The sequence below is a fragment of the Anser brachyrhynchus genome (assembly GCF_964034855.1).
Source record: "Anser brachyrhynchus genome assembly, chromosome: 7".
Classification (NCBI taxonomy): domain Eukaryota; kingdom Metazoa; phylum Chordata; class Aves; order Anseriformes; family Anatidae; genus Anser; species Anser brachyrhynchus.
In genome coordinates, this window is record NC_137701.1 from 8,418,530 (window position 1) to 8,440,002 (window position 21,473).

Sequence of the window (21,473 nt, forward strand, 5' to 3'; positions counted from 1 at the left end):
GCCTGCGGGGGGCGGGGCCTGCGCCGCTCCGCCCCTCCCGCGCGCTCCCGTGGGCGCGGCGGCGCGCTCGGCGCTGGGAGCGAGGGAGGCGGGGTGTGCATAGAAATGCTTTATTTCAACGAGCCCGAGGGGAACGGGGGTAAGGCACGGGGCGGCTGTAAACACGGGGCACTGCAGCAGAGCCAGGGCGGCGCCAGCAGGCGGCTTCCATCGAACGGGGGGCTTCTTGTCCTGAGCAAGGGGTGTGGCCAGTCCTCCTCCCCACCGCTCCTACCCCAACGTACCGCCTTTAAACTCCACTCCTTCACCTCCTGCACCTCCCTGCTGCTACCACCTCGCTTTACTGGGTTTCGCCTCCTTGAAGGAGCTCGGTGTGCTACATGAATCTCTTTTACTTACATTCTGGTGTCTGATTTTATGCCATATATTACTATAAAAGGGGTGGGGGAGGTTCTCAGAGGAGCAAGCGTCCGCCCTACTTGTCACTGACAATGTCTCTAGCAATAAGCTCTTTCATTATTTCATTGGTGCCGCCGTAGATCGGTTGAACACGGGCATCCACAAAAGCTCTGAGGGTGGGGAAGAAAAGAAAAAAGATTATTTAAATAAAGATTCCTCAAAACGTATATACAATAAAAATAGAAGAGTACCAACTTTTATCTTTGAAGATCCCACTTTTCACAGTAAGCTATTCTTCCCATTTTTAAAAAGATTCACATACATCAAGGTATTTTAAAAGCTCTACAAAACCAGACTCCTACCGCTTTTTTCCCCCCCCTGCTTCTTGCTCCCTCTTTCCCTCACATCCCCTGCGCATTAACTCAGCTCTGGCCACCAAAACCCCACTCGGCCCTGCCCACGTCCTGTTCGATAACAGCACGCCTGCATAAACTCTGAGAGCCAGGTGCCTCCTTGTTGTGAAAAAACAACTCCCGCAGAGCCAACCTGATAGTTATCATGGTAATTTGCTCTAATGCCCTGGCCTGTCTGATCCTGTCAACAGGACTGCTACCAGCGCTGTCAGTTCTTTCTTTCAGGTGGGCCTTAAACACCTTGGGAGGAAAAGTGCCAATTTTCTTCCCGTCAGCCTGGCTACAGCTTTCCGCTGGTACCAGCTCCAGCTCCATGTGGGCCAGCAGCTGAAAAGCTGCATGCAGCCAGCGCATTTCCATCTCTGTGCTGGAACTGGCCCCAGGACATGCATGGCTGGTGACAGCACACAGGGTGACAGTGTGCTTTTCCATCCTAATTCTGCGTCATTATAGGGGGAGTGCAGCCCACTGAATCCCTGTAGATCCCTGTAGCTCAGTTGCTGAACTACAGGAATCACCATCCCCATACGGACAGCTGCTGCACACACAGATAAGCAGCACTTCAAAGACACCCTGAGCGGGGCTTGCTGACCTCCCTATTTAATGAGATAGCATGCAGGACACCCAAAAAAAACAAGTGTGTGAGCATTAAAAACACACGTTAACCAGCTATTTTAAAGTAACTTTTCATACTCTAAGTATATTTAGAATAACAAATCTAAACCTGCTCACTTTATAAAAATGAACTCTAGATATCTGCTTATAGCAACTGGGGTTAACCCTTCTACTCTTCTTTTAACTTCAGTTTAACCCTTTAACTTTTTTTTTTTTTTAAACAGAAGCTCTACATATGTTATTGTGGCAATGGAATATACAGAAAAATAAAACCAAAAGTCTTCCTAGATAATATAAGGAAATAGTAAAAACTCTGTAACTGTTCCAAAATACATAAAGCAAGCAAGAAATTGGGAATGACAAATCTCCCTCTACATGTAAATCCCTCAGCTTTATCATTTAAAAAGGTACAAAAAGCTGAACATAACCACTCATGCTCTTGATTAGGCAACTTGTTATTTTACAGTATTAGGAAGCTTTAGGCTGACCAACATTTTCTTTCCTTCATGCATATATATTTAATTCCAGGTAAATTATGTACACTAGCTCATTTTCTTTTTAAATACCTTTTTCCCCCCCTGTTACTCCTACAAGGAGAACTTCTGTTTTGTGAAAAACAGGCAATTGCTCAACAGGTTATGAATTATTTGGAAGATCAAAACAAAGCTTTCCTGTAGACACCTGTACAGAGGATTGCCTTTCAATAAGCATGATGAGAAAAGGAACAGTAAATCAGTACTAACACAAAACAACTGACAAGTAGATGTAAAAGTGCCTCATTTTACTTTGCTAGTAATCCTTCATCATTGAAGTCTGAAATCTTACACTTACTTTGCAATTGGATACTCCCACATGTACCCCCAGCCTCCGTGCAGTTGCACACACTGAGTAGCTATGCTGTTCTGGAGATCAGACGACCTTAAATGATGAAAAAGAAATTGGTTGGTAGAAGGATGTATGCTGGGAAACATTACCAGAGACACAGATAAGTTACCAAGACAAAAATATAGCCAACCTTTTTATTTCATATAACTGATCTAAAGCGTTGGCCATTAAAATACTTTAGATTGTGAGGGCTATTTTCTTCCTGCGTGATGAGAAACGTATACATTGAATTGAAAAGCATTTAAGATCTGCTCCCCTTACAGAAGAGCTTTCAGAGAAGGAAAGCTTTCAAGACAAACAAATCTGTTTACCTTTCTCACAGGCCGAGACTTCTTTTGTAAAGCAGGTTGGTATATTCTCCGTTCTTATCAAATCCTTCAGTTGCATCATAAAATTTAAGAACACTGCAGGCTTCTCCTCCCCCCCCCCCTCCCACCATGATGCTCTTTAAATATAACCATTATTAGGGAATACTTTATTTTCCCAAAAATATTTTATAGATTTAAATTCTCAGGAATACTTTAAGAATTAAACAGGACTGCTCACTGCAAAATATTCAGTAATTTTATGATCTAAAATAATTTTCTTAAAGCATTCAGTTTTGTAAACCTTCCCTCTAGAATGTGAGGGATAACATGCCCTTTGAAGTTGATGTCCTGCATCTCTCAGCTTCTGGCAAGCTGCATACTTCATGTTATTTCAAACAATCAATGAAAATCAGACATAAGAACTCCTAGGATTTTAACTGCACTAGAAGTTCAAGCTAAAGTTAAATGACCTGGGAAAAAAAAAATAAATAAAAAAAGCAAAACAGTTTCAGAGTGATAACAGAAGTAAAGACAATGACCATTGGAGTCAATTGCTTTTCATGGAAGAATGTAAGAGGAGTCCTTTCTCCAAACCAACCCTCCAGCTAGGTTCTTCCAGTTTATTATACCAATTTTAAATCTGCAACAGTGAGTTACTGCCAACTGCCTTCTTTAATTATATCTCCAAATTTAGCTATATAGTACAACTGGTCACCACAAAGTCTACAGACCTTTCACCAGGCATCAGGAGAGAGACACAAGCTACAAAATTCACCCAACCTCTAAATCAAGTCATTGACCGGGCAAAAGTTAATAAGCAAAATTAATGGGAGATAGTCTCCTGAAATATTCCTTCCTGAATGAAGCAATTCTACTTTCAAACAGTTTCTAGACCATCTAAGAGTGCTATGGAAAGGAGACACGGGAACTCTATTAGGGAACGGGGAAACCCATGACAAACTGTGGCACTAACACGTGAGTGGATAGAGGAGTTTCAAATTCCTTGCTTTGGAAAAATCTAATGAGGAAGTAAGTCTGCATCTGAGCTGGCACTAGCTGTTTCCTCCTCCTCAGAACTGAATGCGTCTACTTACATACCTGTTATTTCTAGGTAAACAGTGCTAGGAATAGCATTCAAACAAAATCCTTACTTTCGTAGTAGGTATTCTCACTGGATTCCATCAGCATTTTCTGCTTATTAACTCTACATTTACTTTTGAAGGTCTAGAACCTGTAAATCTCTATTTTCTATAACATTATTTGTTAATGCCTGGCATGCTTTTTTCCTCCTATCTTTGCAACCAAGATAAAACTACACAGATTACAAATTCATGTGCCTTATCTTAGATGCTTGTACTCATCAGGATTTCTCTGGTTAAGTCTAAGTTAACAGATAACACCATCAAATACAGGGAGAGGGAGGAGAAGTTCTGGCTAATAAAAGAAAGAACTGTTTAGTCTCAATTGCAGCAATGGCTGTAGCCAACTATTTCTTCCCAAAACCAAATAGCTTCGAAAAGTAGCTGGGCCAAACAACTATTGCTAAGTAATGCTAACTGAAAAGTATTCTATATCATATGAGCTTCAAATTAACTTGTGATTAAGAAAAAAGAAAAAAACAAATGATTTGTTATAGAAAAATGTAACTATTTGAATACCAATGAAATGCTCACTTTTAATTGAGGCTCAGTCCTAGCCTTAGTATTTATGGAAGCCTGTTTTAAAAGCATGCTATTACTTTGCAATTGATTTGTTTTAGCAGCCCTGGTTTTCAACATAACTGACTGTTGTTGACTACTTAATTTAAGTTAAAGCTAATGGCCTCTACTAGAAACTGACAATGTTATTAATCAGACAGTAATTTTATCTTTTGTTCAAATCTGAGCAGTTCAGCATTTTTATTATTAGACTCCCGTTAAGATTATACAAATAACATTTCCAAATTACTTTAACCACATACCAATACTTAGCCATAGAAGCTGTGGAGGAGTCCAGGCGTTTATCTGCATGCAGCTGCAAACAGTTGTCCAAAAAGGCTCGTCCCACACAAATCTGCGTTTTCATTTCTGCCAACTTGTGCTGTACCGTCTTATTTTGGGAGTGGACGGACAAGACAGAGGAAAGAAAGAGCAGCAGTAGTACTGTTTTTAAGCTACATTTGAAGTAGAAAGGTAAGCATTTTCTAGAAGCATTTCTATTAGATATCACTGTTTCAAAACAGTTTGGGCTCTTTATATCTAAATGTAGCTTGTTTTCAATACAATTACATCTTTACCAATCTTATTAGAGACAATTACTGCCCTTTAATCCTCTAGACCAACTCAAAACGTGGCATTATGGGGAAAACCCCCCAAGAGCCTGAAAACAAGTTCCTAGACAGCACAGAGTTAAGAGGTAGTGGGAGCTCTGTTACTCTCTGCTCCCTCTTGTGGGAGAATGTACTTTCACTCTAGCTGTAACATTTATTTCATCATACATTGGATGCACTTCCTGAGCATTCAGTTTTTCAGAGTTTAAGCGATGCCAAGAGATATGCAAAAACAAAGGAATTTTTAGACCAACTATCAGAAAGTTTTCTGACACTGAGTTCTGCCACACTGGAAAAGACTTTCTAGATGGAAAAGGTAAAATCCATTGCTAAGGATACCTAAAATCCAATAAGGCAAGTATGTCACCGTCTTGGAGCAATTCTGGTAGGAATTGGATCAAAGCACCAAACAGGAGCAGAAGTTTTGCCCGATCTCACAGTTTTAAGCTTTTATAGAAAAAACCTTCTTGCTTCCCCGGACAATTAACCTAACCAGTTTTTAATACCGTACTATAGCAGGACTCAAAGAATTAGGCAAGTCAAAGCTCTAATTAGAAAGGATTTTTGATTCCATGCACATTTAAGTGCAAAAAGGAAACTGAAAAGGTATGCAAGAATGGATTTTTTTTTTTTTGACTCAAATTTGGCCTCCTAGTGATTGGCAACGTTTTACCATAGAAAACATTATTTTGGAGGTCTCTGCACAGTGAACTACTACAATCAGAAAGCATTCAACACCTACATAAACTCTAAAATACATTTGTGTTAAAACTGCTCCTAGCACATACTAAATTCCAGTATTTCTGAATACTAAGTTCAAAAAGAAAAGAAGATCATAATTTCCTGAAAGATACCTTATATTCCAGCTTCTGAAGAGCTCAGTTCTGCTGCTATTCACAATTAAATATTTGATTTTGACAAGGGAAGTCAAGACAAAAATAAAAATACTCCAGCTCCAATTATCTCTGAAGTATATCAAAAGAAGCTAACATCCTCCAATGCATAGGAGTCACTCCTATCCTACAGACGAAACATACAGGAGCTTGGTCTGTTTCAGCCCTAAAAGATGAAGTTTTCAGGAAAATTAAAACATCAAACATTGATTTCCGTGTTATTGGGTTTTATGACAGCAGCTAAATAGCACAAGCATGCCTCAAAATATAATTTAATTAGCACTGTCAAAAGTGAGCTATACTCCAGCAATAAATCCAACAGTTTTACAATGCTATCACTTGAATATCCAGCTACCTGGTAGTTGAGGAATCTTGTTACTACACCCATAAAGCTGAATACAAACACCTTTGCAGGCATTCAGGCAGCAAGGTCACTGCTTGGGGACCCTGAGCATCACTCTCACAAAGATCACGTTGCTGCAATGCATTATGTGCAGAGTTTTGCAGTACCTGCACATGCACCAAGCTCTTCTGCAGTCTGTAGGATTCCAGGCACATACAGGAATCCAAGCAGGTGTAATATACCCTGTGATTGGGACCTCTGATGGTAAAATGCAAGCCTAAGAGCAATAAAATATTTTTACTTCATCACCAGCAAAAAGCCAGTATAGTTTCTACAGCATATTTCACTTCCAAAAGCGGTACTGCTGTAGGGTACCTTATTGACTTAAAATACACGCGTTGCCTTTTAGTGGTTTTTAAAAACGTTGGGCATAAAGGAAACAGCCACAGCCCAAGAGTGAAGCCTCTGCAAGCAATCCTTTGGTAACAGTCCGGTGACTTTCACTTGCTCAACATTACAGGTACAAATGTATACAAATTCCATTGTGCATCTGGCTTTACAAGTCTTACAATTTAAACTCACCTGCAAGTGTGCAATCGTCTTCCCAAAGGCTTTTCTTTGCTTCACATAATTCCTTGTTTCTTCAAACATGAACTCACAGCCAGCAAGAGCCATATCAGCAATTAACAGTCTCTCCTTTAGAAACACAAATTACAGAATACAGGGGAATTAGTCCTACATTTCTGTGCATCAGACACACACACATAAATGCACAACTGGGAAACAGATGTTCCGTGATGTTCATTGAGAAAGGGGGGCAGAAGTCACACTAGGGATCAAACCAGACACTACGTTACTGAAATTAATGAGCGGGACAGATGTCTTGATGCTTGAAGTCCACTTTAAAGGCTTGTTGGTCATTTTTCTGATAGAACATCACCCCAGAAAAATAGCTACATGTCAACCATAGGATTCCTACTGACTGAAAGCTTCACATCAATTTCTGCTTAATTATTAGTTTTCATGGTTCAGTTTAAAAAAAAAAAAAAAAAAAACAACATACAGTGTTTACCTATTTCAATAGGACAACCCTTGAAAAAACAAAACCTACAAGAACACTGCCTGTTTTTCCTTCCTCTCATAAAATGTTGAAAAACAAAGTACAGAACGATTGCTTCTCGCACAGGTGAAGTCATCTTATGACATCTTATGCATCCCATTGAATCTGTCTGTGAGTGCATCTATTTTTTTAAAGCAGTACATTTCCTTTAATCAGGTTTCATATTTACTCACAGTATAAAATTAAATAAACATGATCTTTACCAGATGAGGCAAACAGTCAGTTTTGACAAAGCACAGTTGTGTTTTGAAAAAAAATCACATTGCCTCTTTGTCCTCCCAAATCATTCCAAAGCTTCAGAAGTCAAACTGTTAATTTTCACTAGCAAGACATTTTGGTAACAACTTCTTTACTTTGCTATATGGATAAAGAAAAAAAATCTTATATCTTTAATATGCTTCTACAATTAGAAAAGCTAGAACAGCAACGCTTGGTCTTTCTTTAGAGAATGCCAAATGCATGAGAGCTCCAAGGTGTATGTAGTCTACTGAGCAAAATGGTTCCATACTAGAAGTGCACAAGGAAACTGACATGTTCTTTAATATAATACCCTATGTTCAGGTTCTTCAATAACTGGGATTCAGAGCTCTGGCTTTAAGCTGGTGGGATGTCAACACTGTTACTAATGCCCAAAGAACTGAGCTTTTTAGCACTAGAAACTGCATAACTCAGGTAGAAAGCAGTAGTATCAACAGGACACTGCTTACAGACATCCCAATTCTGAGACAGATGTGGCTCTCCAAGATTGATCATCTCCAAGATTAAGGCAGATTCTTGCAATGAAAAAAGTTGGGTCTCTGTATTCTTCCTAAAGACAACAAACACTTTTAGTCCTCTTACCTGAGGGAGCTCTGCCATCAAATAATAGAAGCCTTTGTTTTCTTTTCCAAGCAAGGCGCTTGCTGGCAACCGCACATCTTCGAAAAACAGCTCTGCTGTGTCCTAAGAGGATTTTAAGTGCAAGGGTTTTCAGTCTAACATTCTCATCTCTTCATTTCACTGTTTTTGCGCCCCATTTTTTCATGCTATTGCATTATTAATTGACTCCTGAGGTCACCCATATCCTCCTACTCGAAGCAGCTTCAGCAACGCAGACAGCTGAGGGCCTTGTACAGTTACACTTCCTGAAGCGCCAAAGTAGAAATTTCCTCAGCATAACCTGTGTGCTTTGCTACCCTTTCACTGTTCTCCTCCATCTCTACAGACACCGTTTACAAAGCTAAAGACAGCAACATGATCCCATCCCTTCCAAGCTTCTTCAGAGTGAAGAAATCCAGCTTTGTAACCTCTCCTTGCACGTCATGTGCTTCAGACATCTATATGCAAACTCAGCATACGTACTTTGGATATATATTTTTTGTGTTCTAAAGCCTAAGAGTTAAGATAACACCACAGTTCCATTCTATCTTTATTTAGCTAGTGCCAGGAATTAACCAGTTTTACAATTCCTCCAAGTCTACTATGGGTTAGAGGTTGTATGAACTTACTTGAGCTTTCAGGCCAATCTTGTTCAGCTTGCGTCCTTTGATGAAACCTTTTGTTCCATTTTCCACGAGAAAAAGGCTGATTCCATGGGCAGGAGATCGGGCTTCTCGGTTTGTAACTGCAACCACAATCACTACATCACTCATCCAACCATTGGTGATGAATACCTGTATAAGGAAAAAAAAAAAACAAAAACTTGCTTTAGAACAAGGTCTGTCAAAGGGAGGAATTAGTTTGAGAGGCATGGTTTGGATCAGAATTGTGAAGTTAAAGAACACAAATCTGTTTCGTTTGTCTGTCCCATGATAAAGACAGAAAGTGCTATCAACTGTATACATCAAATTAAAAGAGAGGTTCTCTTTTAAAAAATATGAGTTAGCAAGGTATAAAACACAAAAAGTATTGATGGTTTCTACTAACAACTGCTTGCTACAGTTCTGCAGAATTATCCATCCACCTGCCATAATGACTCATCCTAACTCCACCAAAGAAACGCAGTCTTGACTTCAGCTACACAGAACAAGTGAGTATCCTTTTAAACACCTACTGTGAAAAATTGCTTGCATGCATTCTCACCACCTGAAATTCTGCTAAGGCCTTAAGTCTCTGTCAGTACTATGACTCCAACAGGGTTACAAAATAAGGGGACAGAAAGATGAAGCTTTAAAAAAACAAAAACAACCCTATCACACACCTGTTGAACCCACACTTCTATTTCAACACCTTACTTCTGCCCTCTTGCTTTCTTATTATGGGAACAAAAGATGAGGTTAATGCTGCCAGCTTTGTAACAGCTTGACAGCGTACACTTGGAATCTAATGCAGTGGTTTTGTCTTTCTAATATGAGCAGCAGATTCCTGAATAAAGATTCCACAGCTTGCATTTTAACAAGCCACTCAGACCACAGAAGATTTCACACTGGTAGCACATATATTTTGTTGTTACCTCAGCACTGAGAAATAACCCTGGTTCTGCTTATACTATGCAGGACTTCTTCCAGTTCAAGGAAAAAGAAAAACCTTACATATGATTATTTAAAAGCTACAAAGCTACCTGCTCAAACCCTTCCATAAATTGGTCCACAAATTGCCAATAGCAAAAGTATAATAAGTCTTACAAAAAAAAAAAAAAAAGCAACTGGAAAAAAAAAAGCGGAAGGACTAGGAGGAAACACTGATTCCAGTGTACATCCCTCACTGAGTGCATTCAGCTACCAAAGGCTTCAAGTGGCACATATGTCTGCTCACTTACCTTACTCCCGTTAAGAATCCAGTCACTTCCATCTTTTTTTGCATATGTTCGTACTCCTTGCAAATCACTAGAACGAAATTCAAAAGGTCCTTCAAGAAACTGTTCCAGAAGTTGCAATTTGTATCTTAAATTCTATCCAATATAAAGTAGACTTCATACCATCCCTACACGCAGTCAGTGAAAATGCACAGGATAACAGAACATGGTGAAATGGTTTGGAGTGTAACAAACCAAAAGCCTACTGCAGAAAGGGATGTAAATCTACGCCATTGTACAAGAGCATGAGGGCCTATTTTAATGTACTGGCTTTTGGGAGGTGGTAATAATCAAGAACTGACACCGATGCATCAGTAATGGGTCAGCCCCCCCTTATGCTGATATGCTTCAGAAGACAAATGCCAGACAAAAGGACATCTTCCAAGCAGGCTCAGTCCTAATGAGGAGGCTCTGCAAAAAGCCATTGGCAATGTCTACCAGCTGGAGAAGTGTGACACCAAAAGGTTTTGCTCTTCACCTGTTCCTCTGTTTTGGAAACTGGCCAGATCAGCTGTGTCTACCCAAAACATGTGCTGTCTGTCCTTCAATAATGACAGTGAAGGAGGGACACTTCTGTTTTGAAAGGATTCAGAGGGGAAAAGAACAATACAACGCTCTGTTTCACAACAAATCTAATACCAAAGAAGTCAAACCTTCTTTGCTGATGTATGTAATTTTCTCCTTATTACATTTCATATTAAAATTATATTCACATGACAAGCAGATTATTAACTCTAAATTCATATTATAAAAGCAAATGCGAAGCGTATTTGCCAATGGCAATACAATAAGGAAATGCTTTCTAAGCAAGAATATTGAAATGACAAAGCTGTAATCTGTAAGTCTGAAGTCCTACCTATACTGGGTTATTGTGTAGTTACTAAGATGACCATATAACCAGGATACTCGTGAATTTTTTTCCACTGAGAAATCAGTAGACTGCACATAACATTACGACCATCTGTCTTTGTTTTTAGCTTACCTGCCAGCCCCAGGTTCTGTCATGGCAATGGCACCAATACACTTGCCTGCAACCATTTCAGGGATAAAGCGTTTAATCTGTTCTTCAGAGCCATAGTTTGCAATGTAAGGCATGACTATATCTGAATGAAGGCTGAAGCCTGGGCCAGTACAGTTAACATACATCCTTGGAAAGTGGGGAAAAAAACAAAACAGTTCAGGCAGAAATTTAACAACCTGACAACTTTACAACATGGCCCCAACACTGAAAAAAAGCTCGACCCCACAGAAGTCTCAGGCATAACCTGAACATGTGGCATTTGTACTGTTATTTATAGAATGTATGTTCACAGCCAAATTGTTATATAACCTAGAAGACTAATGAAAGTGCTTCCCTCGGCCACAAAGTCCTAGCAGTAGAGCACAATGACATTTATTACTTAAACAATCATCTGGAATACTTGAAGCAGGAGGGACTTACATAGGTCTAAAGTATCCTTCTCATGAGAAACACTATTTTCTGTAACTGTAGAGGAAATCTTATGACAAAAACAGTTTATTGGTAATATGATTGAAACTGTTCCTGAAGTGTTTAGTACTTACTGCTCCTCCCAGACCACGGCAGAAGAGAGAATATCCGCTCCAATGCCTCCATGCTTTTCAGCAATAGCAACACCCAGCAAGCCCTGCTGTCCAGCTTTTTCCCAGAGCTCCCTGCTCACCTGGCCATCCTTCTCCCATCTGCAAACAGCACAACAACAGAGTCATCCATTAAATTCCCCCCATGCTCTCTCTCATTTGTCATGGCTGCCACTTCACACTAGAGCACCTGCAGGCAGGTTTCACTGCTCAGGAGACTTTCAGTCTCAGCAATACACAAGTGGGGTGCAGAGACAACTACATTTCCCAGCTAAGAAGTGGTGGCTTAATAACAGGTTTTCCATTCTCCAAGCCCACAAACGCCAGTGGCATTCCACAGACACCAACTATATAACACGTTTGAACTCCTGTTTCCAATATATAACCCGACATCTCTTTAAGCCTTGTTATGAAAGGCTGTGCTGCCTATTGGTCTGAGCACTAGACCAGGATTTAGGAGATTTAGCCACAACCATCTGGATAATTACAAGCAGGTCTTTGTCTTCCAGACACTCTATTTTCCCCACATACAAAATGCATATAAACACATCAGTTTGTGAAAGATTTCAAATCCATCAATGAGAACTGCTTTTTAAGGAAGAAGTGTCAACACATTAGCAACCTTTATATATACATAAAAAAAAAAACAACCGTCTGTGTACTTTGCACTGTACTTTGGTAAATTAACGCTGTACGGTGGTTTCAAGTCCACAAATAGACAGTTAAGGCTCATCTGCTGACAGTCTGCAGATTTAAAACTACAGGAATCACTTGTTCTCAGAAAAATATTACCTTTTAACTGAGTTTGCCAACGTATTAGGAAGCTGGATGGCTATTAATGGCACAGAACAGCTTTTTTTTTTTAAACCACCTTTTTGAAAAAATATGGTAGATAAATTGGATGAGAGAGACTCCTCCGACGCACCCGTGTGTGTTAGAGCTATACCACATCACTTTATCCACAGTTAATAATGTATCTTATCCTATACACTTAAGCTTATTCCCAGAGCTTTTGCTCCTGCACTGGAAACCTTAAACAAATCCCTCTAATGACCATACTTGCTTTTTTTGTCCCCCCATTTTCAGGGCTATTCCTGACTCTACATCACTCATCACTAAAGTTTCTCTTCCTCACAATCATCCACGTTCATTGATGCAATGCCAGTCTCTTCGTGTTGGCTCAGCCAATTGATATTCTGTGCCTGAAGCCTACTTGTTTACTTCAAAGGTGTGAGAACAAAATGTTTCAGAGGTCGCTGAAGTGATGCAAGAACAGAAGTCTGACTTGTTCCAATCTACCTAGTTGTGTCAGCAAGCTAGTAAATAGATCATAATTAACCTCAAGCAGATCCAGTATCTGGTGCAGCTTTGTAAACAGAAGTCATTCTAACAAAAGATGAAGGAAACTATCTGTTTTTGTGCACAGAATATGATTATAGAGTGGAAAATCCACTTTTCCATGACTTTGAGGTCCTGGTTAGAGGGTAAAAAAAAAAACAAAACTGGCAACAATCCTGATATAAGCAGTTTCTTTTGCCTCCTGCTGTTCATTTCTGCCCCAGAGCCACAACACCTCACCCACTCAGTTGTGCCATCTCGATTGTTTGTAGATACACTCTGAACTGCATCAGGAAATTTGTCCTGCAGCATGACTGAAGAATAAGCCCTTCGTTATCCCCCCCACTGCTTCTACAGGCCTGTTTTTTCAAGTAAAGTGAAATTGCTCAAGACAGTACTGCAGCTTAATGCTACAAGAAAACATGTTCTAAGTTCATTCCCTTCAAAAAAATGTTCTCAGTTCCTTCCCACCTCACCTCCCCCAACTATAATATTATACAACTAAAATAAGGGGGAAAAAACTCCAGCTCCACTTCAGTGGAAGAACGGCACCTCTACTGTGTAGAAGAGAGCATGCACACTTCCACGGAAGCAAAAAACATGCGAATTTAAACCACAATATTTTGTGTAATTTTCTGGGTAATGCATACTCCAGCTTACCATCCTGCATGGACTGTATCTGCAATATCCATTGCGCTAATCTAGACACAATGTTAATGCTTTTCGGATGACAACATGGTAACTGTCTCCTTAACTTTACCATCAAGACACAGGTGTCAGAGTTAATATGGATACTTCAGCTGAAACTGTACAAACTGCATTTGTCCTGCTTAAATGTCTAAAATGGTGGTGCCAGCTCAGCATTCAGTGAATTTTTATTGTGTGCAACTCATCAACATGTGAGTTTTATAGGCAGGTTTGTTTTAATCAAGTCAATTTGAAAATAAAAGGTAAAAGAAAACAAATATCCTGTTTACCTTGTCGTATTAAGTAACACCCAAAAAAGCATATTTGGAATAAAAGCAAATTATTTGGCAAACCAGAATGTTTGAAAGGTATCTTACTCTGCATGAAAAGGCAGCACTTCTTCCTGAAAGAATTTCCTGGCACTCTCCCTGAAGATATCATGATCAGATGTGAAGATCCTCCGAGTTCCTATATCGGTTAAACTTTTAGCCGAAGAGGGTTCTTGGCGCTTTGTGCCATGCTGTTCAGCGTGCGCAGGGCTAAAAAAGAAAAGTGAACATCCGTTTGAACACAGGCACCCCTATTTACGTAACCCTTTTACAAGAAAGGAAACATCTGCCTGCTAAACTTAGTTCATATCACAAGTCTAGCCTGCTAGTACATCCAAAGGATACTCACAATAAATACCGTACTTTGTTGGGCTTTGAGAGACAGTAAAGCAAGAACATTTTGTCCTTAACACTTCAAATACATTAAAAACAATAATAATACATACGTAAGTAAGGGGATAAAATTTCTCATCCTTAGAGATGCTAAAAATCACTACCTCCTCATCACCCCATGGCACAACCCCCAAAAGCAATTCAGTTCAAATAACAAACTTTTTGAACGAGCAAAGTTTTTTTTGTGGGTTGTGATCCTTCAGACTTATTTAGTCAATTCCCATACACGGTCCCCAAAGCCCCAAAACTTGAAATCCATAATGGCAAAAATTCAAACTCTCCAAAATAAAAGTACAACATGGATTTGCACACTCTTACACACAGGGTATTAGACCCTGCATTATCATAAACTTCTGCAAAGTTTTAACCTTGAAAATAATACTAACATCTCCTAGCTTTTATTATTTTTGCATACATTAAAAAGTTAGCACAGGAAGGTTAATCATCCCAGAACTCTTGACACCAACGTCTGCAAAAATAAGCTTTTTTTTAAATATATAAAAAAAAAAAAACGAAAACTGAAACAGTGATAGACTTCAGTAGTGGAAACCGCATGAGGAAAGCATAAATAAAATCAGTAAGTAAGGTTTAAAACTTTTCCAGGAGCTTACAGTGTAAAGGATGACATACCACTTTATGGCTGAATTGAGATTTCATTTATCACCTTTGTGTGTTGGGTTCTTTGACTTGCTTTTACTTTATTGCCACAAAACATCAGAAATTATATCCACAGAGCTGAGCTATATTATAATGGAAAAGACATTCTCCAATCCTTTCCCAAGCTATGCAGTATTGCAACTTGCTTGCTAATATTTTGTGCTTTCAGACGCAGGCTTCCCACGCTAGGTATACAACGACTTTCCCAAAAGCTGCAGCTTATTTTTAAAACTACTTATGACAACACCGAGCTACATTTAAGATGGCTCTTTTGTTGACTGGGGGCGCACAGCCCACTTGGCACGCAGACAAGGGCTCTTCCACCACCTTCCACCACCCCACGGTGCCACAGCTCAAAATTTAGAGGCTGCCCAAGGCCACCAGGGCCCTGCTGCTCGCCCTAAAACCTCTCCTGCAGTGGGATAGCCTGTCTCACAAGGGCAAGGACACGTCCTCCCTGTCACCTGCTGTCACCACCGGGACTCCGTGTCCCTGAGCGTGACCAGAAGTGGAGCAAAGGTCAGCCCCGGCCCTGCGAGGGCGCTCCCAAGGCTGCTGGGCCTAGGATGCTCCGGGGGCTCGCCCGGATCCTGGCTGCCCTCCTGCAAGCGGGGCACGGACATACGCATATAGACAGACACCTATAGATGTGTATATACGCTTATATAGCTAGAGATGTGTATTTGTGCCTAAAAGCTTCCTGCCACATGAGCACATGCCTATAACCCCTCCAGATACATACAGGCATGTACACCACTCACATGTATGACCATATACATGTACATACATGGGTACATACACTGTGAGTAACCCCACGAGCACTTACACACCCACCCCCACATAGACAGGGGAACGCAACACATTTGTGACTAAACACGCACATTGTACATTTGCCTAGACATCTGTGCCCCCACATAACGCCCAACGAACGGACACCCCCCTCCCCGATGAGCCCTTTCTCCCCCCTTCCAGCCCCAAACACAGCCGCCCGGATACCCCCCCCACACCCGTCCACGCCGCCTCCCCACTCCTCAAAGCCCCCAGGGACCGCGGCACCGTGCCCCCGCCGCGGCCCGACGCCCCCCTACCTGGCCTGGGCAGAGAAGGGCCGGGGGCCGGCGGCCCGCAAGAGCCCACGCAAGCGGAGCAGCCGCGCCGCCATTTTGCGCCGGGGCGTGGCGGTGGGGCAGCGCCAGGCCCCGGCCGCCGATCCCGGCTGCTGGGGCGCCTCCCCGGGAGTTGATTTTATATTTATATGTATAATATATAATCCCTCGGTTTGTTCAGAGGTAACTTTCAGTCAGGGAGGCGTTGCTCCCCTCCTTGCCCTGTGTCGTAAAGGGAAGGATTTCTGCTCCCTGAAGTCTGTCATGAAATACACGCCTGTGTGATCAAGTGCACTTCTGCCTACCTTGATTTATAAATTCCTTCTAATTCATCCGTGTTTACAACAGGATTACGATGAAATATCTGTGCTTTTTTAAGTGTAGTTTAGAAATCATGTTATGGAAGGAAGCGAGGAAGCAGAAACAATCTTGGCTCAGGCACCCCACAGCAGGGTGAGGAGGGGAGTGGGTACTGGGGTGAAGGGGGCTGTGTATTCAGGAGTTATTTAGGGGGTTATTTGAGTGATTTCACTGGGCATTAATCCTTCCCAACCTCTGGGAGGCCTTTGACTCGGCTGTGTCCTGCCTCCTCTGAGGCAATGTCCCCTCAGGGATGCGGCTGTCCCTCAGGGTTGTGCCCAAGAGGAGTCACAGCCAGACCCAGCAGCACCCTTCACGGTCCTTCTCAGCAGCCAGACAGCTCCACAGGCCCCAGGTGGGTTTTAATTTACAGAACAAGTGTGCCAAAATTTTTGGCGTTCTTATTTTTACCTCACGACCACATCCCTGTTATGCCCTTTCTCCCAAGGCTTTGTTGGTGGTGTCCCCTCTCTCCTGGGTCAGCCATCTGGGATGGTTTTGAGCTATCAATGAGCATCTTTCCACTCAGAAAGGCGCTCCTACCTGCTTCCTTTAACAAAGAAGCCCTGAAATACAAACTGCCTAGAAAATAAATATTGCCGATTAATGGTTGTTGTGATGAGGATTGGATTAAAACAATACATAGCCCCAGGCAGTGAGATTTTATATGCTTTCCTTGCTCCCCACATGGTGGAGGGGAAACTTCAGGCATTATCTCCTGGAGTCATGAGGTGGCACAAATTTGTAAGCAAAAAGTAGGTTTCAAACCCTCATGTTTGTTGAGAAACAAAACAAAAACAAGATTGTAATGGCTCAAAACTCAAAAGCAGAGCAACACAGAAGATAGCTTTCAAAGTCGTAATTTTAAAGCTAGTAATTTACAAGGAGGTGAACAGAACATAATCTCCTGAGAGAATTCTCATGATCTGGGTGTTTCTGTACATCAGGCCATAGTCTAAACCTGTTGTGATTCTTTTTAACAGACAAAAATTCCTCATTTTTGGTCAGCAATGTTGTGCGTAAGCCACAAGATGGCGCCAGAGGCATTTCTATTGCTACTGATGGGCATCCTGAAGGGAGTGTTGCTTCTCCTGGTTTTGGTCTGATATTCTGGCAATGCAGTTTGTGCTACCAGAAGCACCCTTACCGGAAGACTAACTGCAGCCTGAAAATACACACCATTTTTTCATTCAGGAGCCTGATCCTGTATTATATCAGATTAGGCAGGAGAGAAGCATGCACGGGAAAGTGTTAATGCAGAGGGGTGTCAAGAGGCAATAATAAAACAAACTGGTGGGAATTGCTGAATCTGGGTGCCCAGAGGTAAGATTTGAGCCTGCCTGTGAGGTCCCATCATGCATGGAGTACACTCCATGGACTGGCTCCAGGGTGAGCCTAGCACCTTGGTCCTGGGTCTGTTGAGGCTGAGAAGGAGATTCACGTTCTTGGGGGTGCCCTGGTCACCCTGCTCACAGAGTTGGTGGCTTTGTTGCAGTGAGATCTGGCAGGACAAATCCCACTGCCCACACACAGGATAAAATTATAAAAGAGCTATGAGATGGTAGATGCTGCCCTAAGCCACAGAAAAACAAGCTTTACCTAGGCTTCCTATATCAGTTCCTGAGGTCAGGAAATGCCTCAGACAGTGGCAAGCAGACTGATATTTTTCATATTTTGGGGGGAAATAAGGGTGGTTGTGAAAAAATGGACATTAAGAAAAATGATTTTCTTTTTATTTATTTACTTATTTTCTGCTTGCAGAAAACAGGACAGAAATAGTTACCACAGCAAAGCAGAAAGTGCAGATACATCGCCGGCCTTCTTCTAGGTGCCGTTTTCAGTCTGTGATAGTGCTTTCATCATCGCAGCCTTCTGCATGTTTGCAGAGACACAGCACTGTGTTAAGTGACAGTGGTGTACACCTTCCTTCTGGTCTCTTCATCTTCACTCCTCATGTGGACATGGTCACAGGGTGAGTCTCTGATTTTGATTTTCCCCCTCTTCATGGTAAATCTTTCTCTTTTTTATGGTCATCTGCCATACCAGTAAGCGGCCTGTCTGTCCGTCCTGACCTGTGGTACAGATGTCTCAGGGGAGAGATACAGATTGCCATACATTCATAGTCGTAAATTCTCTTGAACTAGTAGCTCTCCTGCTCTCATACTGTGTGGCTAGTGCCAGACTTTTTCCTTTAAGACTCCAAACTGCTAGAGCAATCGGTGTTATACCAGTAAGCACTACCGTCCCCAGTCATACCCAGCGTTAGTATCACCATCTTTCTCATACCATGAGTGCTGCCAGCATGCCATAAAGGCACCGATTCAGTGGGCTCTAACACAGTGCATTACTGCCCTGATCTGAGGACACTGTGACATCTGGGCTTTGTTGCAATTTGGTTTGGCTGAACGCGTCTTTTGGGTCACTGTTTATGTTCTTTTTTTACGATTTTCAGCATTTATAGGTCATTGCTATAGCTGGAAAGGACCCATAGTCTCTTCAGTGCCTCCTTTTTTGGGAACAATGTCAAATGTGTTTACTAAAAGGAATGTAATTTAAAGCATTATAATGCCGAAAAAGTGCATGGGGCCTAGCAAAATGCAAAACTTATAAACAAGGAAGTTGTAGATTACCTGGAGAAAAAGTGTTCAAGTGGAGATCTGTGGGTAAGACAGGTTAAATGAAATTTGTTCTCGTTTTGGTCAAAATGTTCCTATTTTTCATCTGAGGAATATATCTTCTCTAGATACAAAGACTGTGCAAGTCTATCCAGGTCTGAACAGTTCTTTGTCAGGATTTCTCTTCTTTTTTTTCCAAGACTTATTCTTTGCTGCCTTTTATTTCCACTGCAGGTAAATAATTATAAAGGAATTGAGCAAACAAATCCCATTACATGCATTTTTTTTCTGTCAAATAAGCCATCTACAAGCTTCCACTTGTGTTCCTGGACTAGGACATCATTAGTCCTATGACATCTGCAGCAGCAGCTATTGCTGTGCAATTCTCCTCCAGGAATAGGTGTGTTGGGTTTAGTTTTGACAACAGATGATTATATGTGGGAAACTACAAGTAACTGCAGGCCTTGAATGCAAATGTCCTAGTTTTTCTTAGAGCTTTTCCTGTGCGATTGGCAGATATGCGGCTTTCCAATCATTTTTGATATCCAATTTGAAGTGGAGGACCCACCTGCAGGCACGTTTTTCACAGCTGATCAGTCATTGAGCAGAGGCCCTCAGACAGCAGGTAAACAGTGGGTACAAGCCCTGAAGGTGACTTCTGCCAGAGGGCCTCGGCTGTCTGCATGTTTGGGTAATAGAGACTCCTTTTAAAAGACCTATGGTTCTGTGTATTCCTCTGTCTTGCTACATGTAGTGGTGCTGCTGTTTGTAAAGTCAAGCTGCAGGAAAAAACAGAAGCTTTGAAAACACAGTAAGGGACAGCACCGAGCCCTCTCACAAAGCTCCTTATTCCCTTTTTAGACTTTCAGTCTCTTGCAAAGAGAGTGCCCAACTATTCATGTCTGGTATGAATACCCTAGAGCTTTGGTTTCTGAGTAGTTTATTTAAAGCTTATGTGTTGTCTTCTTTCAAGAAGAGCCCAGGTGCCAGTTTAGCACGTCTGGCCATCAGGGGACCTGCATGATCTTCGTCCAACTTTTCTATGTTGGCATTATAGTGCAGGGCAAGCTTGAACAAGATGCAGGCTCTCAACTTACTTCTCTGGTATGTGACTGTCCTTAGTGAGCCTTTGCTTGGGGTTACACGGTGTTAATATGCATGTGCAAGGTGGTGTGACAGAGAGACAGGCTGTGGCTGATGAGTGGTGGGCCTCCTTTGGGGCGCTGGTAACCTTCCTCCGTCCTGACAGAGCACCACGGTCAGGCTCTCACTCTCTGACCACATGTAGCATATAGACACACCGCTACCAGGAGATCCAGCGCCTTCTCACTGGAGAGACACCACAGCCCTCCAAGACCTTTATGGGAATTCAGTCAGCTGGGTATCAGCTTGAAGAGGGATGTAGGAATCAAGCGTGAGTCTCATGAGCAGAGAACATGGCTTGGCCTGAAGACGATGGAGATGATGTCCATCCAAGGGACAAGATTTTTTTCCTTATGTCTTTTTATGAGAAACTTCAAACCATCATGTTTAAAATGGAGTTGCCAATCTAGGGCGCTGGTCTTGAGTCTGTGAAGGCTTCTTATGCATACATGTGCCAGCACATCTTCTTCTAGTAGTTGGGCAGCTGTCAGCAGTTTTCAACATGTGCCAGTACTGATTTGGAGCAGGATTATGTGAGTTACTCAGAAATTTTTTTCAAAATCATTTCCATCAGAGCTCAAGAACAGCAGCACTCCCAGTGAAGAAGTTGGAGGGGTTTCAACTGTAGGGAGAATTTATTATGTCTGTCACCATAGAAGGAAACTTCAGCTACTGAGATGTTCATCAGTCTATGTTCGCTTTAGCACATGGCATGGGATAAAAGTTCTCAAAGATGGCTGTGAAGAATTCAAAAATTCAACAAAGTTTGTCTCTTACTCAGATCTGTCAGCCTATGTACATCAGTCACAGACCATTTAAAATTTACTTATTTTTCAAGTGACACAGATCAGAGCTGCACTTTCTGAATATAAAAGGCACACAATGGCATTTACTGAACACAATGGATGTTAATATGTGAAATCTATGTTGCTGGAGGTTGAAAGTATTGTTGTTGTCTGAAACAGGGCTGTGCACATATGGCCTCATCTCCCAGAACTGGTTTACTGCCTGCGTATGTAATCAATGGTGTATTTATATAAAGATGAAAATGTACTTCTTTGCTTTCTATTATATCAGAATCCAGATGAGTGGCATCCTGTGTGCTGGCAACAAGCACTTCCAATAGCATTTTAAACTGTCTTTCCTCAAGCAATATCAATGCTTACAGCCTCAGACTTCACATTCATTA

General features: G+C 41.6%; 1 protein-coding gene and 1 long non-coding RNA gene across 4 annotated transcripts in view; one reads left to right on the forward strand and one right to left on the reverse strand.

Moving 5' to 3' along the window:
* Positions 1-94: 94 nt before the first annotated feature.
* ACADL (acyl-CoA dehydrogenase long chain) lies at positions 95-16,309 on the reverse strand. The gene is made up of 11 exons (XM_080599018.1): positions 16,149-16,309; positions 14,059-14,220; positions 11,621-11,758; positions 11,040-11,204; positions 10,022-10,088; positions 8,772-8,936; positions 8,125-8,226; positions 6,747-6,860; positions 4,581-4,708; positions 2,259-2,345; positions 95-569 (listed from the first exon to the last, which is right to left on the reverse strand). The coding sequence occupies exons 1-11, from the start codon at positions 16,220-16,222 to the stop codon at positions 476-478; spliced, it is 1,296 nt and encodes a 431-aa protein (XP_080455144.1). The 5' UTR covers positions 16,223-16,309; the 3' UTR covers positions 95-475.
* Positions 16,310-16,439: 130 nt separating this feature from the next.
* LOC308197835 overlaps positions 16,440-21,473 on the forward strand; it is a 58,530-nt gene continuing 53,496 nt past the window's right edge. For 2 of the 3 annotated variants that reach the window (XR_013953349.1, XR_013953351.1), the window contains exons 1-2: positions 16,440-16,881; positions 18,288-18,498. This is a non-coding gene — a long non-coding RNA (uncharacterized lncRNA). Of the gene's footprint in view, positions 17,850-18,287; positions 18,499-21,473 lie in introns of all 3 variants that reach the window. The other variant, XR_013953350.1, reaches the window with a different exon arrangement.